General features: G+C 49.6%; 1 protein-coding gene across 1 annotated transcript in view; it reads right to left on the bottom strand.

Moving 5' to 3' along the window:
* Positions 1-1,384: 1,384 nt before the first annotated feature.
* RNPEP (arginyl aminopeptidase) overlaps positions 1,385-21,650 on the bottom strand; it is a 23,538-nt gene continuing 3,272 nt past the window's right edge. The window contains exons 2-12 of the mRNA XM_006029649.1: positions 21,575-21,649; positions 18,631-18,771; positions 15,027-15,178; positions 11,205-11,321; positions 10,803-11,038; positions 8,807-8,920; positions 7,096-7,208; positions 5,439-5,547; positions 3,894-4,118; positions 2,545-2,687; positions 1,385-1,719 (exon numbers count right to left, since the gene is read on the bottom strand). Coding sequence (XP_006029711.1) covers positions 1,555-1,719; positions 2,545-2,687; positions 3,894-4,118; positions 5,439-5,547; positions 7,096-7,208; positions 8,807-8,920; positions 10,803-11,038; positions 11,205-11,321; positions 15,027-15,178; positions 18,631-18,771; positions 21,575-21,649 — 1,590 coding nt within the window. The 3' untranslated portion in view covers positions 1,385-1,554. The remainder of the gene's footprint in view (positions 1,720-2,544; positions 2,688-3,893; positions 4,119-5,438; positions 5,548-7,095; positions 7,209-8,806; positions 8,921-10,802; positions 11,039-11,204; positions 11,322-15,026; positions 15,179-18,630; positions 18,772-21,574; position 21,650) is intronic.

Here is a 21,650-nt window from a genome sequence, read left to right as displayed (position 1 = left end):
TGGCACCATAAACCACACGCCCCTGCTCATCTGGATGTAGCCACACGCTCCATTTTGCTTCACTGAGAGCTGGGGCATCTCTGCCCAGAGCACAAGGAGTGTTTGGTGCTCAGCCAGAGAACCAGCTGTAAATCCACCAAGCAGGACAAGAGAGGACCATACCGATCTGGACCAGCACAGAAACTGTATCCAAGCCGCTTGCTTCTGGGTGAGGGGAGCAGGCAGGAGAGGACTGGGGCTTGTGTCACTAAATGATCTGCATCGCTGCAGCGATAGACTCCTCCTGGCTTTGTCAGTGGTGCATGGACAGAGCCGATGACTCAGCCCTGGCAGGAAGTTCAGCCCACCGCCACTCCTTCCCCCTGCAGATCACTCCACCCTGCACACACCCATCTTCCCCTGCAAACCAGTACACGTCTCCAAACCAGACAGCCCTGGCACAGGCCTTGCTCCTCTCTGACAACTTTGGCCATGCCCCCACAGGGCACGGCCAAAGGAAAGCAAAACGCTGGGTAGGCACCTCCAGCACAAAGAAGCAGCCCTGGCCAAGAGCCAATGCCCAGACAGGAGCGATAAACCCACCCTGAGAAACAATTCTGCTCCCCCGCTCTCCCTGCAGAAAGGCAGTAAGACCCCCTGCTGCTGCCCAGAGCTCCAGCCAGCTTTCAGAGGCTCAAAGCTTGGCACTGTCTTCACCACACAGGCAAGGGAGTCCAATGGCCTGGCTTTGGGGCACAGGTCACACACTGTGCCACAGGAAGGCAAGTGCCTCAGCCTCATCAGCAGATACAAGATGCCAGGCCAGAGCAGCAGGGCAGGGGTTGCATAAGCTGGGGCCCAGCCCAGCTGGTGAAGAGGCAAAAGGACCCTGCCTGAGGAGGCACTGTATTTACACCTCCCCTCTCCTCCAGTAGAAGAGAGAAACCCTCCTTCCCTCCCCAGTGCAGCAGCTGCTCAGACAGCACTGGGGCTCCGGGCTGGCAAAGGTGCACACGGCCTGTGCTATAGCTCTTTCTCCCACAGCCCAAGCTCTGCTCAGATGTGACAGACTTGCACACCCTGAGCAAGGTTCAGGCATGCATGGGGCCCATCAACAACATCAATGCCCGGCAGCAGCCACGGCTGTGACTGCACAGCCAAGACCAACAAGGCCCTTCCAGGTCACAGCCTTATGCTCCAAATAGTGAGCACGCCCACCAAGACTTGGTCACAGGCTGGAAAAGAACTGCCGGCATCTTATACAAGCCCCTCAATGCCAGATCATTGCAGACTGCGTGGGCTGGGATCCGGTGCCCAGCCAGCCCAGGCTGAAGTCTGAGCATTCAGGGTTTATTTTTCACATGAAGATGGAGTCCCCGGAGACCTGAAGGAGAAAGAGGACAGATTCAAATTACAAAGTATTTAATAAGCCAAGATTGCGCATCAAGCCGCAGAATCAGCACCAGCTGTGGAACAGGCTTCGCAACACAGCGGCTCTGGACCCTCAGTGTGAATGGAGCGGAGCCAATGCAGAGACCACAGGCCTCGCTGCCCAGGCCCCTCAGAAGTGAGCCCCTAGCTGCCAGCAGGCTCCAGGCCCAGGATCTTCTTGATGTAGTTCTGGACATTCACATGAAGCTGCGGAGCCGTGGCTGAGAAGGTCTCCATGGCCAGCACCCGGGCCGACTCGGAGCCGCTCCACATGGACCGGTAGAGGGGGAGGGTGTACTTCTGCTTCCCCTGCAAGGCACAAATGGCAAATAAAGTCCAGTCCACTCTGCTGCAGAGCCCCCAGGGTGCTGGTACACCCTTAGAGGAGCAGTCGCTCCCCAGAACAGTTCCCCATCTCCTGTGCTTTAACATACCCCCAGCTCCTCCCACTAGCCCCACTTCTGACTGAAATCCCTGGGGCTGGGCCTTGGCCATGCAGGCTACACATGACCAACACTAGCTACACGGGCTGAGCGTGTGTGCATGCATGTGTGCATATGCACACTCGAGTTGAGTCAACTTTTCCAGCTCAACAGCTGGTGATAGCGCTAACAGCCAGCCGGGGAGAGCAGAGGAACGAACAGCGTCTACATGGGGGCAGAGCCCCTTGGCTAAGCCTGATCATGAGAGCTGTGGTGCAGGCCTGGAGGAATGGGGAGCAGGCAGCACTTGGGGGCACAGCACACATGGCCGTGGAAGCCCTTGCTCATGGGGATTATTGTTCAAACACCCTGCTGCACAGGAGGGTCAGAGCGAGGAAGTGCAGCGCTGGATTCCAGCTGCCCCCTGGTCTCGTCCACACTGCACAGCTGAACTGCCAGCTACTCTGGCCCTCACACAACCGGTTTCCTTTTCTGGCCTTAACTCAACAGGATGTTTCAGTGCCTGCTTTAAACTTTAAGCGTTTTCCATCCCCCAGGCAGGACTGGATTGAGTGAAGTACTTTGGTGTCTGCCTAACATAAGGCACAGGCAGCCAAGCCCAGGCGAAGGGCAGTGTTCTGCTGTCACCACCTGCTGCACCCCTCACCAGAGCCTCCTGGTCCCATGGAGTGAGCCACATGGCATCACAAACCTGGCTGTGCAGAAAGTCCTTGACTTTTCCATACTCGGCCTCATGGTTGTTCTTGAGGACGATCTGGCACCAGCGGAGGCGCAGCTCAGCATTCTGCGCCTGGGAGATCTTTGGGTACTTCTCGCTCAGCTGGTCCACGTTCCCTGGGGAAGGAGTTGTTCGTCAGTGCTGCAGAGCTCAGGTGCATGGGACCTAAGGGCCCAAGTCCCCAGGGGTGCCATGGGGACGTGGCAGCCAGAACAAGCTGGAAGCACTGCTAGTTGTCACATAAGCCCTGACGTGGCTTGGGTGCAAGACATATTCAGCAAAGCTATGGCAACACAGCCCAATTCTGTGCACCCTCCCTTTGCTTTGGGTGGCAATTTAATATAGCACAGCCCCAACACACACAGAAGAAGCATTTCCTCCATACTCTTTGCCATTAACAGCCCAGGACTCTGATCAGAGACAAAAAAGCAGCAATGGTCATTCTCCAGCTCCTGGCAGCCAGTGGTTCCAGTACAATCCCTCTGTGCCAAAGCAACACACATTCTGCAGGCTGTAGTGACTCTACCCTGAAAGGGCAGACTGTCATGGTCCAAGTCTGGCAAGAAACCTTCAGTTAAATGATGAGCAAAACTGAGTTACGGGGCACAGAGGCTGTTCCGCAGCCTGAACAGGGCTCTGAGCAATGATTTGGGCTCTATGTTGCATTTTGGGGAGTCATGTGATTTCAACAATGATTTGGGCTCTATGTTGCATTTTGGGGTTTCATGTGATTTCACCCCCCTGCCAATTGGGGTACCTGCAGCATGTCAACTGCACAATGCTACTACAGGGCAAGCCAAAGGGCATCTATGTATGCACGATGCAGGGCTGAGATCAGCAGGGTTGAAGAATTGGGCAACACCTGGCATTCCCCATTCACATCATGGGAAGGGGCCTACAGGCAGTGGTGAGGAAAGGGTGGTGCTGGCAGGTACAGCATCCCATGCAGACTTGTGTTCAGGGATCCTGGCCAGGAAGTGAGGCCTTAGCCCACCCCACTTGGTTACTGTACAGACAGAGGCCTCCCAAAAGCAAAGACCAGCCACTAGATTTCCACTGTGGCACAGATCAGCCGAACTGCAGCAGCACACGCCCTCCCCTCATGTATCCTTGCTGCAGAAGGAGACCAGAAGCACAGTGCTGAGCACACATCCCACCTCCATGGCTAGCCTGGGAAACACTGGTAAGCATCCAGCTGGGGCTAGTACATAGAACAAGTGGGCTTAATATAAGACCAGAGGACTGAGGTCCCTGCCTTCCTCCACCCAACTTCCCCTGGCTGGACCTGACACATGCCCTGCTCAGAGGTCACATGGTCTTACCATCCGGCAAAGGCGATTTCTGCAAGACTTTATCCAGGAAGTGCACCAGCTGATATGTCTTCCAGGCAGAGATGTCCACAGCCTTAACTGCCTCCATGTCCAAACTGCTGGCTGCCCACAGTTCTGCCAGGTCCTCTGCTGGCTTCATCAGCACATCTCCGGGTGAGAGGTCAGGAAGGTGTGGGGGCCAGCCGGGGGTGTTCAGCCAACGATCAAACTCAAAGCCTGTGCAGGGAAGGAGAGAAACAGCAGGGTCAGGTTTTGGACTCCAGACTGGATGCCAGCTTCCAGAATAAACAACCCAGTCCAACAGAGCAGGACTCAGCCCTCCATCAGCACCCTGAGGGACCACCGAGCAGCAAAGCCAGCAGGAACCAGCAATCAAGAGATCTAATTCCAAGCTCTGGCCCTAGAGCACAAGTCTGCTCCATAGGTTGGCACCAACAAGGCTGTGCAATTTTGCCACATGGCGACGATGGCTCAGTGTTGAGCTTACAAACAACGCTTCGATGGAGCCCAACATGCTCAGCTCCCTACCCCCTCCCCATAACAAAAGACCCCACAAGCCGGATGCTGGCTTCAGGCACATGCATCCCTGATGACTTTGGTGGGCTCTGCACACGCTATGGAGCACCAGGCAGCTAAGAGCTTGGGTGCTGCTCACCTTAATTGCCCCAGAGCTACTCAGGAAAGAGGAACTGTGCAGATTGAGTCTGGGCTGAGCCACCTGTGGAGGAAGCCTAAGAGGCAGCAGGTAAACAAGCAGCACTGGACGCAAGAGCAAATAGTTAGTGTGCACCAGGCAGCCCAACAGGCCAATAGTAGGAACTTGATGTCATCAATGATGAGGAAAGGAAGACATGCCTAGGAGCCAAGCTTAGTCGGTCAAGCTCAGTCAGTCGCAGTCAAATGGGACAAGGACCTCTCAGGGCTACATGTGTAAGTAAGGGGTGGCCAACCTGCAGCACAGGTGCCACAAGCAGCATGGATAGCCTCTGTGTGTGGTACACAGCAGATCAGGGAAGGCACAGGCCACCCAGGGAAAATAAGGTAGGAAGCAGAAAGCAGAGCAGCAGGGCAGGGCAGGGAGCAAAGGAAGGAGATCAGACTGGTACTCGGGGAGGGCACAGGGCATAATTTGTGGCACGTCTGTTGCCCCCCCAGGACTTGGTCTTCTGCTAAAGCAGGCAGACAGCTCCACCTCAGTGACACTCCGTGCCCAGTCCCAAGGTTTCTTTGTAATCTGGAGCCCAGGAATGTACTATTTTATATAAAAACGATCCCGGGAGAAGGAGGCAGCCAGCTCAGCCAGTGCTGCTGTGCCGGTTGGGCCAGGCCAAGCCCTGGAGCAGGGCAGAGCTGAACAAGCTGCGGCAAGTGAGCCCTATTCTGAGGTTTGCTGCTGTCTGCCTGTCCAGAAGCACTAGGAGCAAAAAGTGCCCCCCTGCACAGGGCAGGAGACACGAGACTTGACAGAGCCCATCAGCAAACTCAATGAACCAGGATGCCCCTCCCTGCCCTGCAGCCTGGGGTGGCAGTGCTGACCTGGGATGGAGTCCACGCCTTTCTTCTTCAGGTCTGGGAAGTACTCCAGGAAGAAGTTTAGGGCATCATCAGCCATGATGCTCTGAAACTTGAACTGGTTCACGTAGGCCTGTGGGGAAGAGTGGTCAGAGCGACACTGCATGCAGACTCACACGCACAGGGCTGGCTTGGCCCACGGGACTCAAGGATTTACCTCCAAGCCTGTGTCCCCCTGTTCCCAGCGCGTGGTCAGTTCCAGCTCCTCTCTGCTTGCACTGCACGGCTTTTGGTTGGGGCTTCAGGGCATGCTCAGAAAGGGGAGTCTTTGCCCTGGACCCAAGGTGGGAGCAGTGGGGTTGGAAGGTGTGAAGATCACCAGCAGCTTCCCATCCTGCTGCAACTGGTTGGCTTGGAAACCCGGTATTTCCCCCACCCCCCACCCCATGTGCTGGCAGCTGTGACTGCACGGCACTTGGCTGGGGATAAGGGTGTTCAACCACTGCAGGCAGTGCGTGTGCTCTGCAGCTTCTTTGGCTCCAGGGGCCCTGCAAGAGGACCCAGGGCAGGCAGCAGCACCCATATGAGGCTCAGTGTGGCCTAGTCAGCTGTCATGTCCACCCCCACAGTTCTCTGCCAGGGAGCTGCGCCTAGACCAGTGCAATATAGCCTGCTTGATAACCAGCATCTTTGGTTTCTCCTTCTTCTGTTTCTTCATATGCAGGCTCTTCTCTACCCTTGGCCCTTTATGCTTTGCCACTGGCTCCTGCCTGTACCCCATTCTGCCTCCAAAATCTTTCCCTTGGCTCTATATCCTCATGACCAATGCTTGAGCATTGCACAGGCATTAGCTACCTGGGCACTACATCCCCAGGTGGGGCTAGGCTCTTCTCCCACTTCCACAGACACAAATAAATCAGCCCAAAAGGCCTTGCCATGTGTCCTACAGCAGTCACTGTCAGAGCTGGAATCCTAGCAGACTCATCCCCTGCTCCCAGACCCAAGTTAAGATTATAATAACAAGTTCCCCTCACCTTAATCACTAACCTGTAAGCCTGGACCGTAAGGCAGTCTGTAAGTTGTGAGGATGCTTGGCAGAAAAGCAAACTCACACAGCCTGGGCCCTGGTGCCTTTAGCAGTAATTCCCCATTGCCTGCTGACCTGGCCCTGTGTTCACTGGATGTTCAGAGCCAGCCAGCTGAAGCTCACGGGCAACACCACATACAGAGTGTGCCCAGAGGGATGGCGCACCAATGCTGGAACACTCCTAGCCACGGGATCCACCTCCTATTAGCTCTGCGCACCTGCAACTTCACACTGTAGCTTTTTTCAAACATGGCTTGCACAACTCATTGAGATGTCACCCCCAGCTTGCTTGGAGTGCTGGAGTAACCTGAATGTTAATAGCGGTCCACTGCCAGGAATTATGATCTATTTGGGGATCCCCATGTAAGAGGAGGGTCCTTCTCCAAGGCAGAAGGAACAGGTTTTGTCTGGGGGAGTGTAGTGCCATTTCTAGACTTTGTAAGTACCAAGAGCCTGTGATGCTGTCCACCATGCACCAGCAACAATAGAGGGAACCTTGCTAACAGCATGTTGGAAGTGTGCTGGCCTGCTCCCAGGCGCTCTACAAGCCTGCGCAGCGCTGCCACTGACAGGAACTCAGCCAGCATGTGGTACCTGCAAGAAGGTATCGAATTTGCTCTGATCTCCCACGAGGTGCGCCAGGTAGGACACGAAACAGTATCCCTTCTCATAGGGGGTTTCATTGTAGGTGTCATCAGGGTCGACGCCTGGCATTCAAGAACACAACAGAGGTGCAAGCTTTAACACACAGAGCACTGCTCAAAAGAACTGATGACCCCAGCTGCTTTGTGACTTCCAGCCTTTGACACCAAAAGCCAGAAGTGAGGAGCAGGCAGCAGTGGTCAATGACCATTCTGATCTACCCTATTTCCAATCCTGATCATTTTGTTAGACACATGAAGACATATAGACAGTGCTGTGAACTGTGGTTTTCCCCCTGCTCATTCACTGTCTTTCATCCAACTACAATCTGCAGAAGTCAGACACGATGATCTAATAGGCCCCTTCTGACCCTAACATCTATGAAACTATGAGATCTGATTTCTTTGTTCGGGAGGTACAACCTGACTGAACTCTGACATGGTGCACAATAAGGCTTAGCATCTCATAGTTATATTAAAAAAACATGGAGGGGGCATGGGGAAGAGAACAGGAAGCAGAAATCAGAAGGAGATTAAACCCACATGATCAGAGTGAAATACAAAAGGCATCTTGGTTCCAAACATTAAGAAGCGCTGCTGCTTTACTTGGAGCTCCAAGATGGCAAAGCTTCCTAACCTCAGACCCTGCAGACACTTCATTGCTTTGTGAAAGCTGGCATGCTCTTTTGCAGGTGCATGAAATATTGATCTTGGAGTTATTAAAGCTCAGCTTGCTAATGACACAGTCGGCAGCTGCCCGTGATGAAGCACTTGGCAGCCGCAAGGCAGTTAGCACAAAGGTCCTCGTGGCTACAGAAGGCTTCATTCTAACAAAGTCAAATACACAGAGGTGGGCATTTGGAGAGAGGGTTTCTGCTCGCATGCCTCCAAAAATTCAGGCATCTCTAAGGGCAGTGCCAGCGCCCAAACATTACTGCTCACTTTTAAAGCCCTCCAGACCTGCATTTAACTGCCTGACTTGAAATGCTGACCCTTCGATGCCCAGCCTGTTCCTCTGAAATTGCTGGCAAAGATACTGAGTGTTTGATGCCACCTGTAGCTCTCTATAAATACTATTATCGCTAATTAGGGCTTTCATGCTAAACCAGTGATGCTCAACCTTTCAGCCATCTGACCTAGATGAGGGCTGTGGGGCCAGTCTATAGGCTGGATCCCTCATGGTGTTGGCCCCATGTCCCTCTACCAATCAGGCTCTCCCCCAGTCTACCACATGCCACCATGCTATCCAGCCTGCCAGGGTCCTTATGGGTCTGGAAATTTGGCAGCATGGAGCAGGAATTAACACTGTCACTGCTCACCCACTGACAATTTATGAACCCTTGGGAAGCCAAGTGAGAGGGATGACATGGCTCCACGGTTCAGATCTTGTTCCCTGAACTGGGGGTGGAGCATCCCTGGGCTAAACAACAGCAAGAGGACTAGAAAATACTGATGCACAATAGCCCCACACAGTACCCAATTCACAGGGCAGCAATATAGTCCCAACACATACTCATGTACTATGTTCTCAACCATTACTATTGAGACAAAATTGGATTCCAAGCTATTATCTGGGTTAAACATACTAGCCATGAGTACAGCACCCATATGTCCACCCTCTCCAGTGCTGTCAAGGTACTGGAAGACCCAGTGCTGTCACACACCTGGTTCAATCTTCACTCTAAGCTTGTTTAATGGGTGATCTTCTCCAGTGTTATCCATGTGCTGTCGTAGCAAGGCCCTTCCCGTTGCTGCTTCTAGGCAAGTATAGGCAGCACCTGATGCAAAGACAAACAGACAAGCACTTGGTACTAATGCAGTGTGCAGCCATCCAGTCCAAACCATCCTATTACTTTTCTCTATCAGTTATCTCTGCTTCACAGACTACAAGGAAAGTAAGGGGATCACTTATCTCTGCTTCACAGACTACAAGGAAAGTAAGGGGATCACTGATATCAGAGCAGACATGATGCTACCTCTGAGGCAAGAGGAAGGAAAAATAATGCAGGGAGATGAAGCATGGTAGGGGCATGGCTCTTGCTTACTCACAAGAGGTAGAGAAGCTGTAAAGCAAGAGCCAGAGTCTACTTCATCTATTAGGCATGTAAGTGGATACAGGCACCTAAGTGTTGTTCTATTCAGCACTGCCTGAGTCCCTGAAAACTGTTAATGCAAACAGTGGTGGGTCCTCCTCTTCGCTGCTTTACATGCCTCAATTTTAAATGTATGATGATGGTGTGTTACATCCTAAGACCAGCAGTTACAACCTACACCCACAAAAAGGAGAAGCATTCATGAATTTACAGAACTTGAGCAGGGTGGGACAAAAATCGCACTTAAGTGTCTGAATCCGCTTAAATATCCAGTAGCTAGAACAGAATCTGGTCCCTTGGGGAGTTCTACCCTGCTGTTTCAGGCTCAGAGGCTAAAACTCAAAAGTGAGCTCTGCACAGCCTCTCTCTTGGGAATGCAGCTCTCCTCACCTCTTCAAGGCTGCCTTTAGTAGCCTTGAACCAGCAGCAAGAACTATTTGGGAATATCTTTTATTGGATCAATTCTATAGCTGGGAGAGATGCTAGATAAGCTTCCAGGCACAAAAAAGCCATTCCTCAGGTCTGGATTTTGTACCCGACAGCTGTCTGACATCTCTCCCAACTAGACTACTGGGCCAATAAAAGACATTACTAAACAAACTCTACTTGCATATTCCATGGACCAGCCTGGCTGCAACAACATTTAAAATCTCTAAACAAATAACCCCAAATGCTGACCTACAGACCCTGCCTACTGCATTACACTGAGAACACAGCAAATAGGGTGAACTCCCCCACTAAGGCTGCAGCATGCTCTGAAACCAGCATTTGGGGAAGTGCTTACAAGTCATGTGCTCCATCCGCACATGCAGCCACAGCTGACAGGGCTATGGCCTTGTCCTCGGGTAGCATGGCTGCTTTTCTTCAAAGAAGACTGTAAAGGTAGGAGCAAGGGTGTCTGTGCAGAGCTACTCTTAATTATTTCAGATTCATAAGGCAGGGTTCACACTGTAAAAGTGAATGTGAAGCCTGCTCTGCCCTGGCTTTGGCAGCTGGCTTGCAGCAGGTCTCCAGATATGCACTCAGCAAATGCCTGGCCCCTGATTAAAAGCAGATGAAGCTTCATTATAGAGAATTTTTCTTCCAGGGGCTCACATGGCATTTGAGTGACGTTAATCCAACAGTTTTAAACTGTCTGAATTAAAAATATGTTGGTTCCCATCTCAGTGGGTTTCACTTCCTGGTTGTCTGGGTTTTGTCACACTGTCCATTCTCTGGTGCCTAAAGGCAGATGAGACTGAAGCTTTTAAGTATACAGAAGTATACAGAATAAAAGGGGAAAAAGTCTCTGAAAACAAGAAGGTTAACACTCCACCCACCCTTTCTCTTAGCGTGTCTCCATTAAGAAGGCACTTAAATAATTCTATTGCTTTTTAGAGGGTGTAGGAGCTAGAATAGCACTGAGCTGGCAAATTCAGATGCAACTCCGCAGTCACATATGCAGTCACCCCGCTATCTGCACTGAGAAGTAGTGAAGTCAGTGGGCCCCTGTGGGGCAGAGTTCTTCCTACAAAAATCAAGTGGCAGCCCAGAGCATTGCTGCCTTTGGTCGGGGCAGGGTGCTCACCAAACACCACGGTGGAGATCCTTCTCTGCGCGTACATGGTGAAGCCCTCATTCAGCCAGAACTCCCCCCAGTTGGCATTGGTGACCAAGTTGCCAAACCAGCTGTGGGAGATTTCGTGGATGATGACATCCACCAGGGAGCGGTCTCCAGCCAACAGGCAGGGGGTCACGAAGGTGATGCAGGGGTTCTCCATCCCACCAAAGGGGAACGACGGTGGCATGAACAGAACGTCGTACCTATCAAAGAAATGCTAAGAGGTCAGTAAGGAGCCATCTCCTTCCTGTTGGGAGACCCTGAACAACTCTCCCTCCCCAGCCCTGATGCATGCTGGCCAAACATGACACTGGAAACAGCCCCAGATATATCAAGGCATCCTGGTGACTTCTGGCCAGGTGAGCCTACCTGCCCCAAACATATGGTCCAAATAGCTTCTCCCCAACCACCAGGAACTCTTCAATCACGCCATCATACTCCTTCTTAGCTGCCTCAATCAGACATGGCTCAGCCCAGACATGGCTCCTACGGAGAGCAAAGAAAGAGCCCTGAACACAACAGATATGAGGAGAGGCTCAGTTCAGACTGAAAGGCCAAGGTGATGACCAGGCACATGCTACATCATTCTGCTAGCACAGCATTGTCAACACCTTATGTAAGGTAGCTGTTTTGGCTGAACAAGGTATAGACACAGCTAGGCTGACAGAAGAGGGCTTCCCTCAGTGCAGATGATGCCATTCAGGGAACAGGGGGTGAAATGATAACTGGCAGAATTTTTTTTTGCAATCACCGTGTCTCCAGTGGACAGCTCTGCTGGCAGAGTTGTAGTGACAGGGGCTCTGGAGCACAGACAGGCACTGCCTATGTCATGAACTGCTGCATGGTGCACTCATTAGGACAGCCAGTGCCAGTCAAGAGGCACCTAAAAACCAGCACTGGCTCTGGCCCACCCTCTTCCTCACTTCATACCCTTTAACTGTGCAAACTTCCTTCTGCTCAGTCCCTTGCATGTTAGTAAACACCTTCTTTTCCAGAGAGATCAATGAAACAGTGATCCTCACTCTATAGGAAGTGGTGCTAGATATACAAGGTGAAGTAACAAAACACCAAGAGGAAATGGGATGCTTATAAGGTGCCAGCTACTGAGATCCTGTTACCAGTTCTATACACATGACTTTTACATGAAAAGGGATGGGTCAAGTTCCTTGCATCTAGATTGTTCTCAGTGGTGACACATGACAAGGAGCAATGGTCTCAAGTTACAGCAAGGGAGGTTTAAGTTAGATATTAGGAAAAACTCTCTCACTAGGAGGGTGGTGAATCACTGGAACAGGTTACCCAGAGAGGTGGTGGAAGCTCCATCCTTGGAGGTTTTTAAGGTCCAGCTCAACAAAGCCCTGGCTGGGATGATCTAGTTGGGGATGGTCCTGCTTTGAGCAGGGGGTTGGACTAGATGACTTCCTGAGGTCCTTTTCAATCCTAATTTTCTATGATTCTAAGTTGACTCTGGCCCTTTAATGGGATTCATGTTGCCGCGGCACACAGCTATTAGAATTCTCTGTGCAAATTGTATCCTCCACATTTTAGCCATACCAAATGCATGTGATCCACGGTAGGGAGTTTCCAAAAATGCAAAAGGACCCTTTAAAACCTTTCATGTGATGTCAAGGTCTCCAAAAACCCTTTGGAAAAGGTGTGTAAGAAAGGGGCTTCTAGAGCATTGAGTCCAGTCCTCCTCCCCCCCATAAACACACTTTGAAAAAGAGGAGATTCCTTGCTAGCACCTTTCTACTCTCTGTGACAGTCACTGTTTAGAGACCTACAGCAAACTTCATCAGTGCTAAGCAGCTTGGGACCTTGAGTATGCAGTGACCGCAGGCTGTGTAGACTGATCTAAGCCAGCTTCAAACTACCCAGTTGGGCCCTGTTAGCAGTGCAGTCGCGGTACATGGAATTCAGGGAGAGTTAACTGCTTGCGGATTTTGAAGCTCATGTTGAGCTCTGTGTCACTGCAGCTACACTATTAGCAGTAACCAAATTAGCTTGTTAAAAGCTAATGAAGGTATATGCATACAAGCTTCAGTGTAGCTATGCTCTGCAGTCCAATCGGCACTCTGGCATCGTGCCTTCCAACCCTGGTGATGCACAGGGGGTTCCTCTATCACCTTCTGGTGCATTAAGGACAGCTTCCAATTCCAAATGAAACATACCTCTGAAGAGGCCTTGCCCCATCACTCGCTAGGCTACTGACCCATGGAGAACATTCATCTTCTCCAGAGTGCTGGCCTCAGTGCCCCTTTCCGCTGCACACCTACACAGTCCCATAGATATTACAACTCAGCAGTTTGCTACTATAGGAGGGAATGCATTTTGCTGAGCATGTAGAATTGGAGTGTTTAAACTGTTAATGGACTTTTACCTTAGCCCTCTGCCGGTTGATAACAGCACCGTTCCAAAGAAAAACAAAAGTCAGGCAATCAATGAAGCTAATGTGATATTTATCACCCGTGGGCACTCTCGATCTTTAGTAACAAGCAAACAAGGTCTGAAGTCAGATCAAATGATCTCATTGTCCTTTCTGGCCTTAAGATCCATGAATAAGAACATAAGAACTGGCATTTACTAGGCCAGGCCCGTGGTCCATCTTGCCCAGTCTCCAGTCTCATACAGTGGCAGAGAGTGGATGCTGAAAGGGAGAGTGAACAGGGTATGACCAGGGTTTTCCCCTGCTCCTCTCCCACTTGCACACTTAAGGTCTAGGAAGTTCTGATTCAGAGACTGTACCCTTAATTCCTGTGTTCAAAACCTTCTAATGCACCCTTCCTCCAAGAATGTGTCCAATCACTTTTTGAAGCCGGTTAAACTGTCTATTTGTGCTTAAACCCCATCTTGTGGCAATGAATTGCACATTTTAATGATAGGCTGCATAAAAAAAAGACTTTTTATTCAACTTGCTGTCTACTCATTTCATGTAATGACCCCAGCTATTGTTTGAGATAGTAAATAAATCCCCATTTAGTATTTTGTAAACCCTTATCATGTCCCCCCTCAAGCATCACTTTTCCAAACTGAACAGGCCTAATCTCTTTAGTCTCTCCTCATATGGAAGCCCCTCCATACCACTAATCATCCCTGTTGTCCTTCTCTGGCCCTTCTCTAGTTCTTTTATATCCTTTTTGAGGTGTGCAGACCAGAATTGGGGACAATATTCAACGTGTAGACGCATCATAAATTTATAAAGGGGCATCACGATACTTCCCATTTTGTTTACACTTCCCTTCTTTTACACTTCACTTCTTAAAAAACCCTAACATTTTGTTGCCTTTATAATGGCTGCTGGGCACTGAGATAAATCTATGAACAAACTAAGACAACTTGGGGGAAGAAAAAAAATAGCAGTGTATTTATCTGAAGCAGGTAAGCACTATCTTGTGACCTGTCAAGGATTCAACAGTAACAGTTTGAAGAGCCCTCTGGGTAGATTAGTTTGGGGGATGTATTCAAAGTAACACAGGGAATTAGACAATAATACTCAGGGGTGCAATGCCTTTATGTGACTTTGAATACTTTCTACCTCACAACAAAGAGCCCCTTTGAATGGGAGAAAGACCATAATGTCACTGTAACCATGCAATAAGCTCCATTCTGAAAGCCATGTATACACACATAAGGAAGTGTAAAAATACGTACTACTGTCCTTTGTTTCTGGCATTGTGACATCTCCCACCGAACTTTTGCTGGATTTCCTGCTAGCAATCCCCACCCCGCCAAAAAAAAGGCTTGTTGCGCCTGCATTACACTAATATACACAGGCCAGGCCATCCAGAGCAATTCTCCAGCTGCCAGCCAGACCTCTGTGCCACCCGACCTGTGCCCCTGCTGCTCCAGGCCACCAGGTAAGACTGCTGGAGCCAGCAAAGGTGCAGGCCCCAGCCTGCAGCTCTCCCTGGCTCAAGAGCTGGCCAAGAGCTGGAAGGAGCTGACCATTGCAGGACAGTTTGTCCTGAAATGAAGTGCACATGCAGGGGGGTGCACTGCGGCAATTTGTCCCACTGCAAGTGCATGCCCCTGCATGTCTGGATGCAGCCTGAGAGCCTAAGGGAGGTTTCTCTGTTTCTAGTGATATACTCTGAGCAGGCAAGCCCTTCTCTCATAAACTACAACCAAGACAATAGCCCTTGCTGCACAGCTGGAAGCCTAAATCCCCGACTAAAGAAGACAGCCTCTTACCTTGGACCAACTTCAGCAGAAACAATGTCACCAATAACCAAAGCAATCAAGTAGGAGGGAATTGGCTGGGACATCTTGAAGATGAATGTGTTGTCTTTCTCCTGCTTCTCCCAGGTCGTAGCGCTCATCATAGCTGTGAAGCCCTCAGGGACCTGGCAAAAGAGACACCCATAAACAGGCTCCAGTGGATTGGGGGACAGATTAGGTTAATAGCTGGATTTCAATTAATTTATGGTTTACTGCAATAAGTATTTCTGAGCCATACTCAACCCTGCTGTTCTAGAGGTTTCTCAGGCATCACAGCCTGACAACGTACGAAAAGCACACAGATTTCTCCTGACAGACCGGCAGAGGCAAAAGCAGCAGCTGCCTGCAAACTAAAGTCAAAAGTGAAGCATTTCAAAGAAGACTGAAAAAGGCAAGGAACTAGAGAGTGCTCAGTTCTATCCAGGTCACAAGCCTTACCTTGGTAGGCCACTATATTATAATATGGAAATAACCTAACATGGAGATAACCCTTTGTAGCCTGGCTGTTCACTGAACATGCAGGCCTGAAACTTGGATCATAGCCTGCTGCAGGGACACACTACAGCTCTAAGAACCAGCATCCTGATCTTCTGGAGGGGCTGAGGACACATGGCTCCCAATAGCTGCAACTGGGCTTGCAGCTGTTCTGTGCCTCAGAAACTCAGGTTGGTGCTTTAATGCAATTTAACCCTGGCCACTGCAGAGCCAGGGTCACAAGACATTGTAACAAGAAGGGAGCTAAGACACGAACACTACACAGCAGGTTCTTAGAGATGTTCCTAGCATCTCTCTTGCTCTGACTGCTTCACCTTATGACTGAGCAAAGTAACACTCCCTCCTGAATAGCAAGTATGCTGTGCAGGGTTCTTCCACCATAAAACTCAGAACAACAGTCCGTCAAGAAGAAAAGCTCACACTTCTTGGCTCTGAGCTAACTCCCACTCTCCTCTGGAAGAGGCCAGTATCACAGTACGACAGAAGTTTTGTTAGCAGCCGGCAGCCACCCCTGCCAAGCATCCAGAGCACGTACACATCTATGTGCATCGGTGGCACTGTGTGGCTCCACTCAGCAGTGAAGCTGCCCAAGTGTGAAACGCACCCTGGGGAGGCACCAGCTGCTGAAGAGACCGTGACAGCCAAAGGCACAGGAGTGCCTACACGTGTCTTTGACAGCAGCAAACTTACCCTACCCCACAGAAGTGCTATAACTGCCCAGAGAAGGGCATATCTGCCACCACAGAGGAGCTCTGGGTGTGGATGCATTCAGTGTTTTGCCAGCAGCACTGGACTTCTACCAGCCAAACAGTTTGGTACAGACTAGGCCTAAGCCAGCTGCACCAACAGATCCTGCCAGGAGGACAAGAGCTGCAGAAAGCTCTCCTTCCTGGTCAGCGCCAGCAAGTTTACAACAGCTCCAGGTGGCTGATTTGGAGTTATCCAAGCAGGAAAATATAGGCAATATTTTTCCGTTTATTTAAAAAAAAGCCAAAAGAACCCTGCAGGGCCTCTTTCTCCTGCAAAAACACTGCAGAAACCACAGCTTTGACAAAGCTGAGCTTTTCAATCATAATCTCATATTCTCAGGAGCATATAAAGAGAGTTGTTTGGAAGTACAGTGGTGTGCTCACATCACTGTCTGCATCACCGTCCTGTGAATATTTGTTCCTATCTATATAAAAGAGTAGTACTTAAGGATCCCAACTCAGAATGGGCACAACGTGCCAGGTGCTGTATGTGCACAGAGGGACTCCTGCCCCAGAGGCCTCAGTATAAAGACAACACAAAGCATGAGAGAAAGAAACCCTATCCTCATGTAACAGAAGTGACGTGCCCAAGATTACAAAAGAAGTCTAGGGCAGAAGTGGGAAAGGTGCGTAGTATAGTTACATTGCAAACCCACCCTTCCTTTTCTCACCTCTCTTTATAAGCAAGATCTCTCATTAAATGCAAAAGTCCCTGCTATTGGTAGTGATCACTTAGGTTTCATGAGTCTGTTGAGTTTTTTACTTTGTTAACAATCTGGAAATTGAAACCAATGGCTTCCAACTGGTGCCTCAACTGGCACTGTTCATCTATCAAGGTTTTGTACCGAACCACTGCATGCTGCTAGGCCCACCATGCCAACTTCACTTTTGGCCATTCAGGTTGCCCGATATGGATGCAACATTTACTCACTGGGGATGGTAAAGAACATTAATTGTACACTCAAGCCATGTACCATACTGGCTTGTACTTGTATAATTGCTGCCCTGGGGCATCCAAATAATTGAAAATTCATGAAACAAAGCAAGAGAGTCTCTGCTTGAAGGGGCTCATGATGGGACACAGAAAAAGCAATGCAGGACAACAGCACAGGTAGCAGAGTCTGCAACAAGCCTGCTGTCATGAAGCCAACTTTTGTATGTAGCCTGAAAAAAAATACACAATTTATGCCATTTAATTTCTTACGTTGCAATCAAGAGTCAGAAAGGCCATTTTTTGGGATGTTCTTTCCACTAAAAAGTCAGGTCTTGAGTACTGCAAGACCTTATAGCAGCAGATCCCAAGCTGCAGTAGTCTGTGAGGCCATGTTCAGCAGTCCACAGTTGTCCAGAGATTGCACTAGGCACTTCATAATTCTTCACATGCAAACACAAAACCCCCTATAAGCCAACAAAACTATTTCTCTAAAACAATTTGCCTGGAGAAAGCAAGATGCCTCTACAGTCAACTCAAGTTAATTTGCCTATGGGATAATTTGCACTATAATTTAACTCACTGTTTTTCCTGTTCCCTAACAGCTCCCCCCAGTTTTCAATTCCTGATAATCTGCCACTACAGGATAACTTGGCATTATTTGCATTCCCCTTGGAATGCAAATTAATAAGAGTTCACTGCATTTTATAGGATCTGAGGGGCACTCATATTATCATGAGGGGAAAAAAGACAGAGGTATGTTAATGCTAACTTAGTTCCAGTTACCAATCAATAATTTGGATTATTGTTCAAAATTCAGCTCTACACACTCCAAATCCATTCCAACCCACAGGTCACGCAGCAAAAGCAAAAGTCATCAGATTTGACATTTGGGTTTCTAAAAGGTTAAAAAAAATATCAAAGAGAAAAATGCTTTTTTCCTTTCAAAATAAAAACTTCCCAGGTTCTCTTTAGTTCTCATTAAAAGATAAACAAAAATACTGTCCATGACCTGTCTTGGTGGTGGTGGTACTGAAGAGAATTTTTGGCAGAGCATCCTTCAAGAATAATGCAAAGTTAAAAGTGGGATTATTCGTCACAGAAAGAGTGGGAACAGCATGACAGTGAAAAACCCACATTGAGAAATATTGGCCCCAATCCTTCTGGAAACTCTGCAAGAACCGAACTTTTGCAACGCCCTTGGTACTGGATGTGACAGACGAACGTTTCAGTGCTTCCCAGAATTTATTTCAATAAAGTTAGTTATCTTCAAACAGCTTGCGAACAACTCTCCCTTGAACATTTATGGACTGACGCACCTGTAGTGAATGTTCAGCCCTATATGAGGTTTATACAGATGATCTCATTTGTGCCCTTATATCTTTCTAAGGGCGTTGCTTACCTTTATTGTGGCTGAATATGTACTTTTAACTGCAGGGGTGTCAAAGCCAGGGAAAAAGGATCTATTCAGGACGGCCTGGCCTTGAGTGTACATATAGGGCTTCTGCTTCCCTGCTGTCTGCTCGGGAGTGAGCCAACAAACCTGATGAGAAACAAGAGACAGCTTTATGTGAGGGATGGGAAACTTTACCTGGATCCTTGCAGAATAGCTGCTCTTTGTGGCTGGAGTGTGAAAGTCAGGGAAAAAGGACCTGTTGAGCACAGGAAAGCCAGAAGTATAAAGGAAAGGCTTCTCCTTCTGAGTTGTTTGGAAAGAATCCAGCCAGGATATCTGCAGCAGCAGGCATAAGGAGAAGGAGGGTCAGTGAAATCAAACGGGACAGCAGGGTTAAAAGTCAGAATCATTGACCAAAACCACAAGGTAGGCCTCACTATGAAACAAATGGGGCATCCTCTCAAATTGTACTAGCATGGTGAACAAAAATGCAGCACATCCTCTTCAAAAAAAGAAACATGCTTGTGGCCAGCCACAGAACATCCAGTTATGTTCAGCTCTTGGCCTACTCAGGGAGTTGTCTTCAAAGCAAATGATACGATTAACAAAAAGGAGTAATTATACCAGCTTAAAGCCATTTTATTCTAGAATAAATGTGCACATGGAGACTTATAGCAGCACAACTGCCCTGGTATTTCTCTACTGCTATGTTTCCAGATATCATTTTCCCTGTGGTGATAAACTCCAATCTGATCAAGCTTTCCCCTGGGTGTATCTTATCTACAAAGGAGTGCTTTCCAGTACAGCTACCTCTATATACAGGTCACTCCTTAATGGATGTGCCACTTACAGCTAGTAACTAACAACTTCATCAGAAAAAACTTTTTCCTAGTGCAACCCTGGCCCAGCAGGGCAATAACAGGAGTATGGGGGAAGAGAGACAGGAAATCCATACCACTGACTGATGCGGGTAAGCACCCCAGCTTAAATGTGCTTATTCCAGCAAGGTACAACTGATTCTGTCCGGGGGGAATGGGATGCCTCCACTAGAAATGTCTGCCAAGGGACAGGTTGGTTGGTGTGACTATATATCTATTCTGGCAAACCATTTCCAGAGTGGGAAAGCAGGTGCACCAAACACTTCAGCAAACCAAACAAACACAACTTCTAGCAAGGGAAGTTATTTTGGGCTGGGCTTTGATTCCATGTTTTCCAGCATACAGCTAGAATAACAGTGCCAATATGGGACTGTGGAACAGAGATCAGAGTCTGGCCCAGACAAGCTTGCAATCTTGGCCTGAATCTAAGAGGCTGGCACAAGTGAGGTGAGAGCAGGAACTAATCTCAAAAGCTTGCCTAAGTTTCTTCAGAGACCAACTGCTCAGTGGCTCAGGGCTGTGCAACCCCTTCAGGTTTTGTCCAGGTTGGACACAAAGGACTAACTTTGCAGGACGACTGCCTCAGAACATCAATACCTAGGGTCTGATGGGATAAAAACATCATACGCCAAAAAAGCAACCAAGTTTAGCAGTGACCACTGAACCTCCACAAAGAAGCACAGGTTGGACTGATTCCAGCTAGATCACCATGCCCAGCTGCTATGCTTTTATAGTCCACCTCTTTAGTCTGTTACGGTGGCTCTACAGCTTAATTATTATTAGCTCTTCTTTCATGAAAACTTTGAAGACCTTCCTTTAACTACTGAAACAGGAGTGTGTTGGGCAGGGAGGGGCCGGGCTAAGAGATCTGACAAAGTAGCCTTGTTCTGCAAAGCAAAGGAGATGCTTACATTTTGACTCTTGACAGATTGGAGTCTAGCACCGATTTGCATTACTTAACACAGCAAGGAACAGAGCAATTATCAACGAGCAGGCCTCGCTTTCTGGAAGCAGATAATAACAGTGACCCGCTTCTCTGCCCACGGCAAAGATGGTGACTCGAACGTCCTTATGAAATATCCAGAGACTCAATTCCCCAGAAAAAGGCTGGAAGCAGAAAGCTTTCCAATGATCCCAACCAAGAAGGCAACAGGCTCCGCTTGGTGCAACATGATGCTTGCGCCATTCGGTTCCAGGCCGATTGGGCCTGTCCCCGATCCCTGCCTTTTGCTACAAACTAGGACTTCTCCACGGGGCAGGAAAGGCAGTCGGCCAAGTCCTACCCACACTCCACGCTGAGGCTGCCTCATCTGACAGGAAGGCTCTGGGGTAAGATAGGGAGATTTTTTTTTTTTAATATAATTTGTATCCAAGGCTCAATCAGCCCAAACTAATTCCAAACCCAAGTCCAGCACCATAAGGATCCCCTGAGATCCTTTGACCCTAGCTGACTTCCTGCCCCGGGGGCAGGGGGCTAGACTTGATGATCGTCGAGGTCCCTTCCAGCTCTACATCTATGACAGGGGCGGGCAATTATTCCGGGTGAAGGGCCACTTACTGAGTTTTGCCAAGCCATCAAAGCCCGCATGACAGGCAGCTAGGGGCAGATCAATATTAATTTTCTACATTTTTTAGGGGCCCCGCGGGCCGGATAGACTGGCATCTTGCCCACCCCTGGTCTATGGAATCTATGAATAAGTGGCCCTATTACCGGCAAACATCCTCCGCCCACACCTAGGGCTTGAGATGTTCCCAAATCCTTTGGCAAGCATCCTCCGTGCAGGCCCAAGCCCGGAGGCGCAGGGTTCGGATGCCCCGGGTTTTGCTGAAGCGCCGGAAACTGAGTCCAGATGGGAGAGGCGAGGCAGGGAGAAGGAGGGGGCACAGCACAGGACAGGACAGGACAGGACAGGACAGGACCCCGCTCTCCTGCTTCTCCCTGCTCTGAGGATGCAGGACTTGGCAGCCCTGTGGGTTACCAAACCTCCTGCCTGAAGGCCAGCACTTGCCAGGCCAGAGGCGGCGGAGGGAGGAAGGGAAGGGGAGGGGAGGGGAGGGCCAAGGGCGCTCACCCCCGGCCCGTCGCCCGTGCAGTAGGACACCTCCAGCGCCAGGCGCTCGCCGGCGCGCAGCGGCTCGGGCAGGGCG

The sequence above is a fragment of the Alligator sinensis genome, unplaced genomic scaffold, assembly GCF_000455745.1.
Source record: "Alligator sinensis unplaced genomic scaffold, ASM45574v1 scaffold766_1, whole genome shotgun sequence".
Classification (NCBI taxonomy): Eukaryota; Metazoa; Chordata; order Crocodylia; family Alligatoridae; genus Alligator; species Alligator sinensis.
The sequence above is the reverse complement of the archived record's forward strand: the minus strand, read 5'-3'. Positions and strand labels throughout refer to the sequence as shown.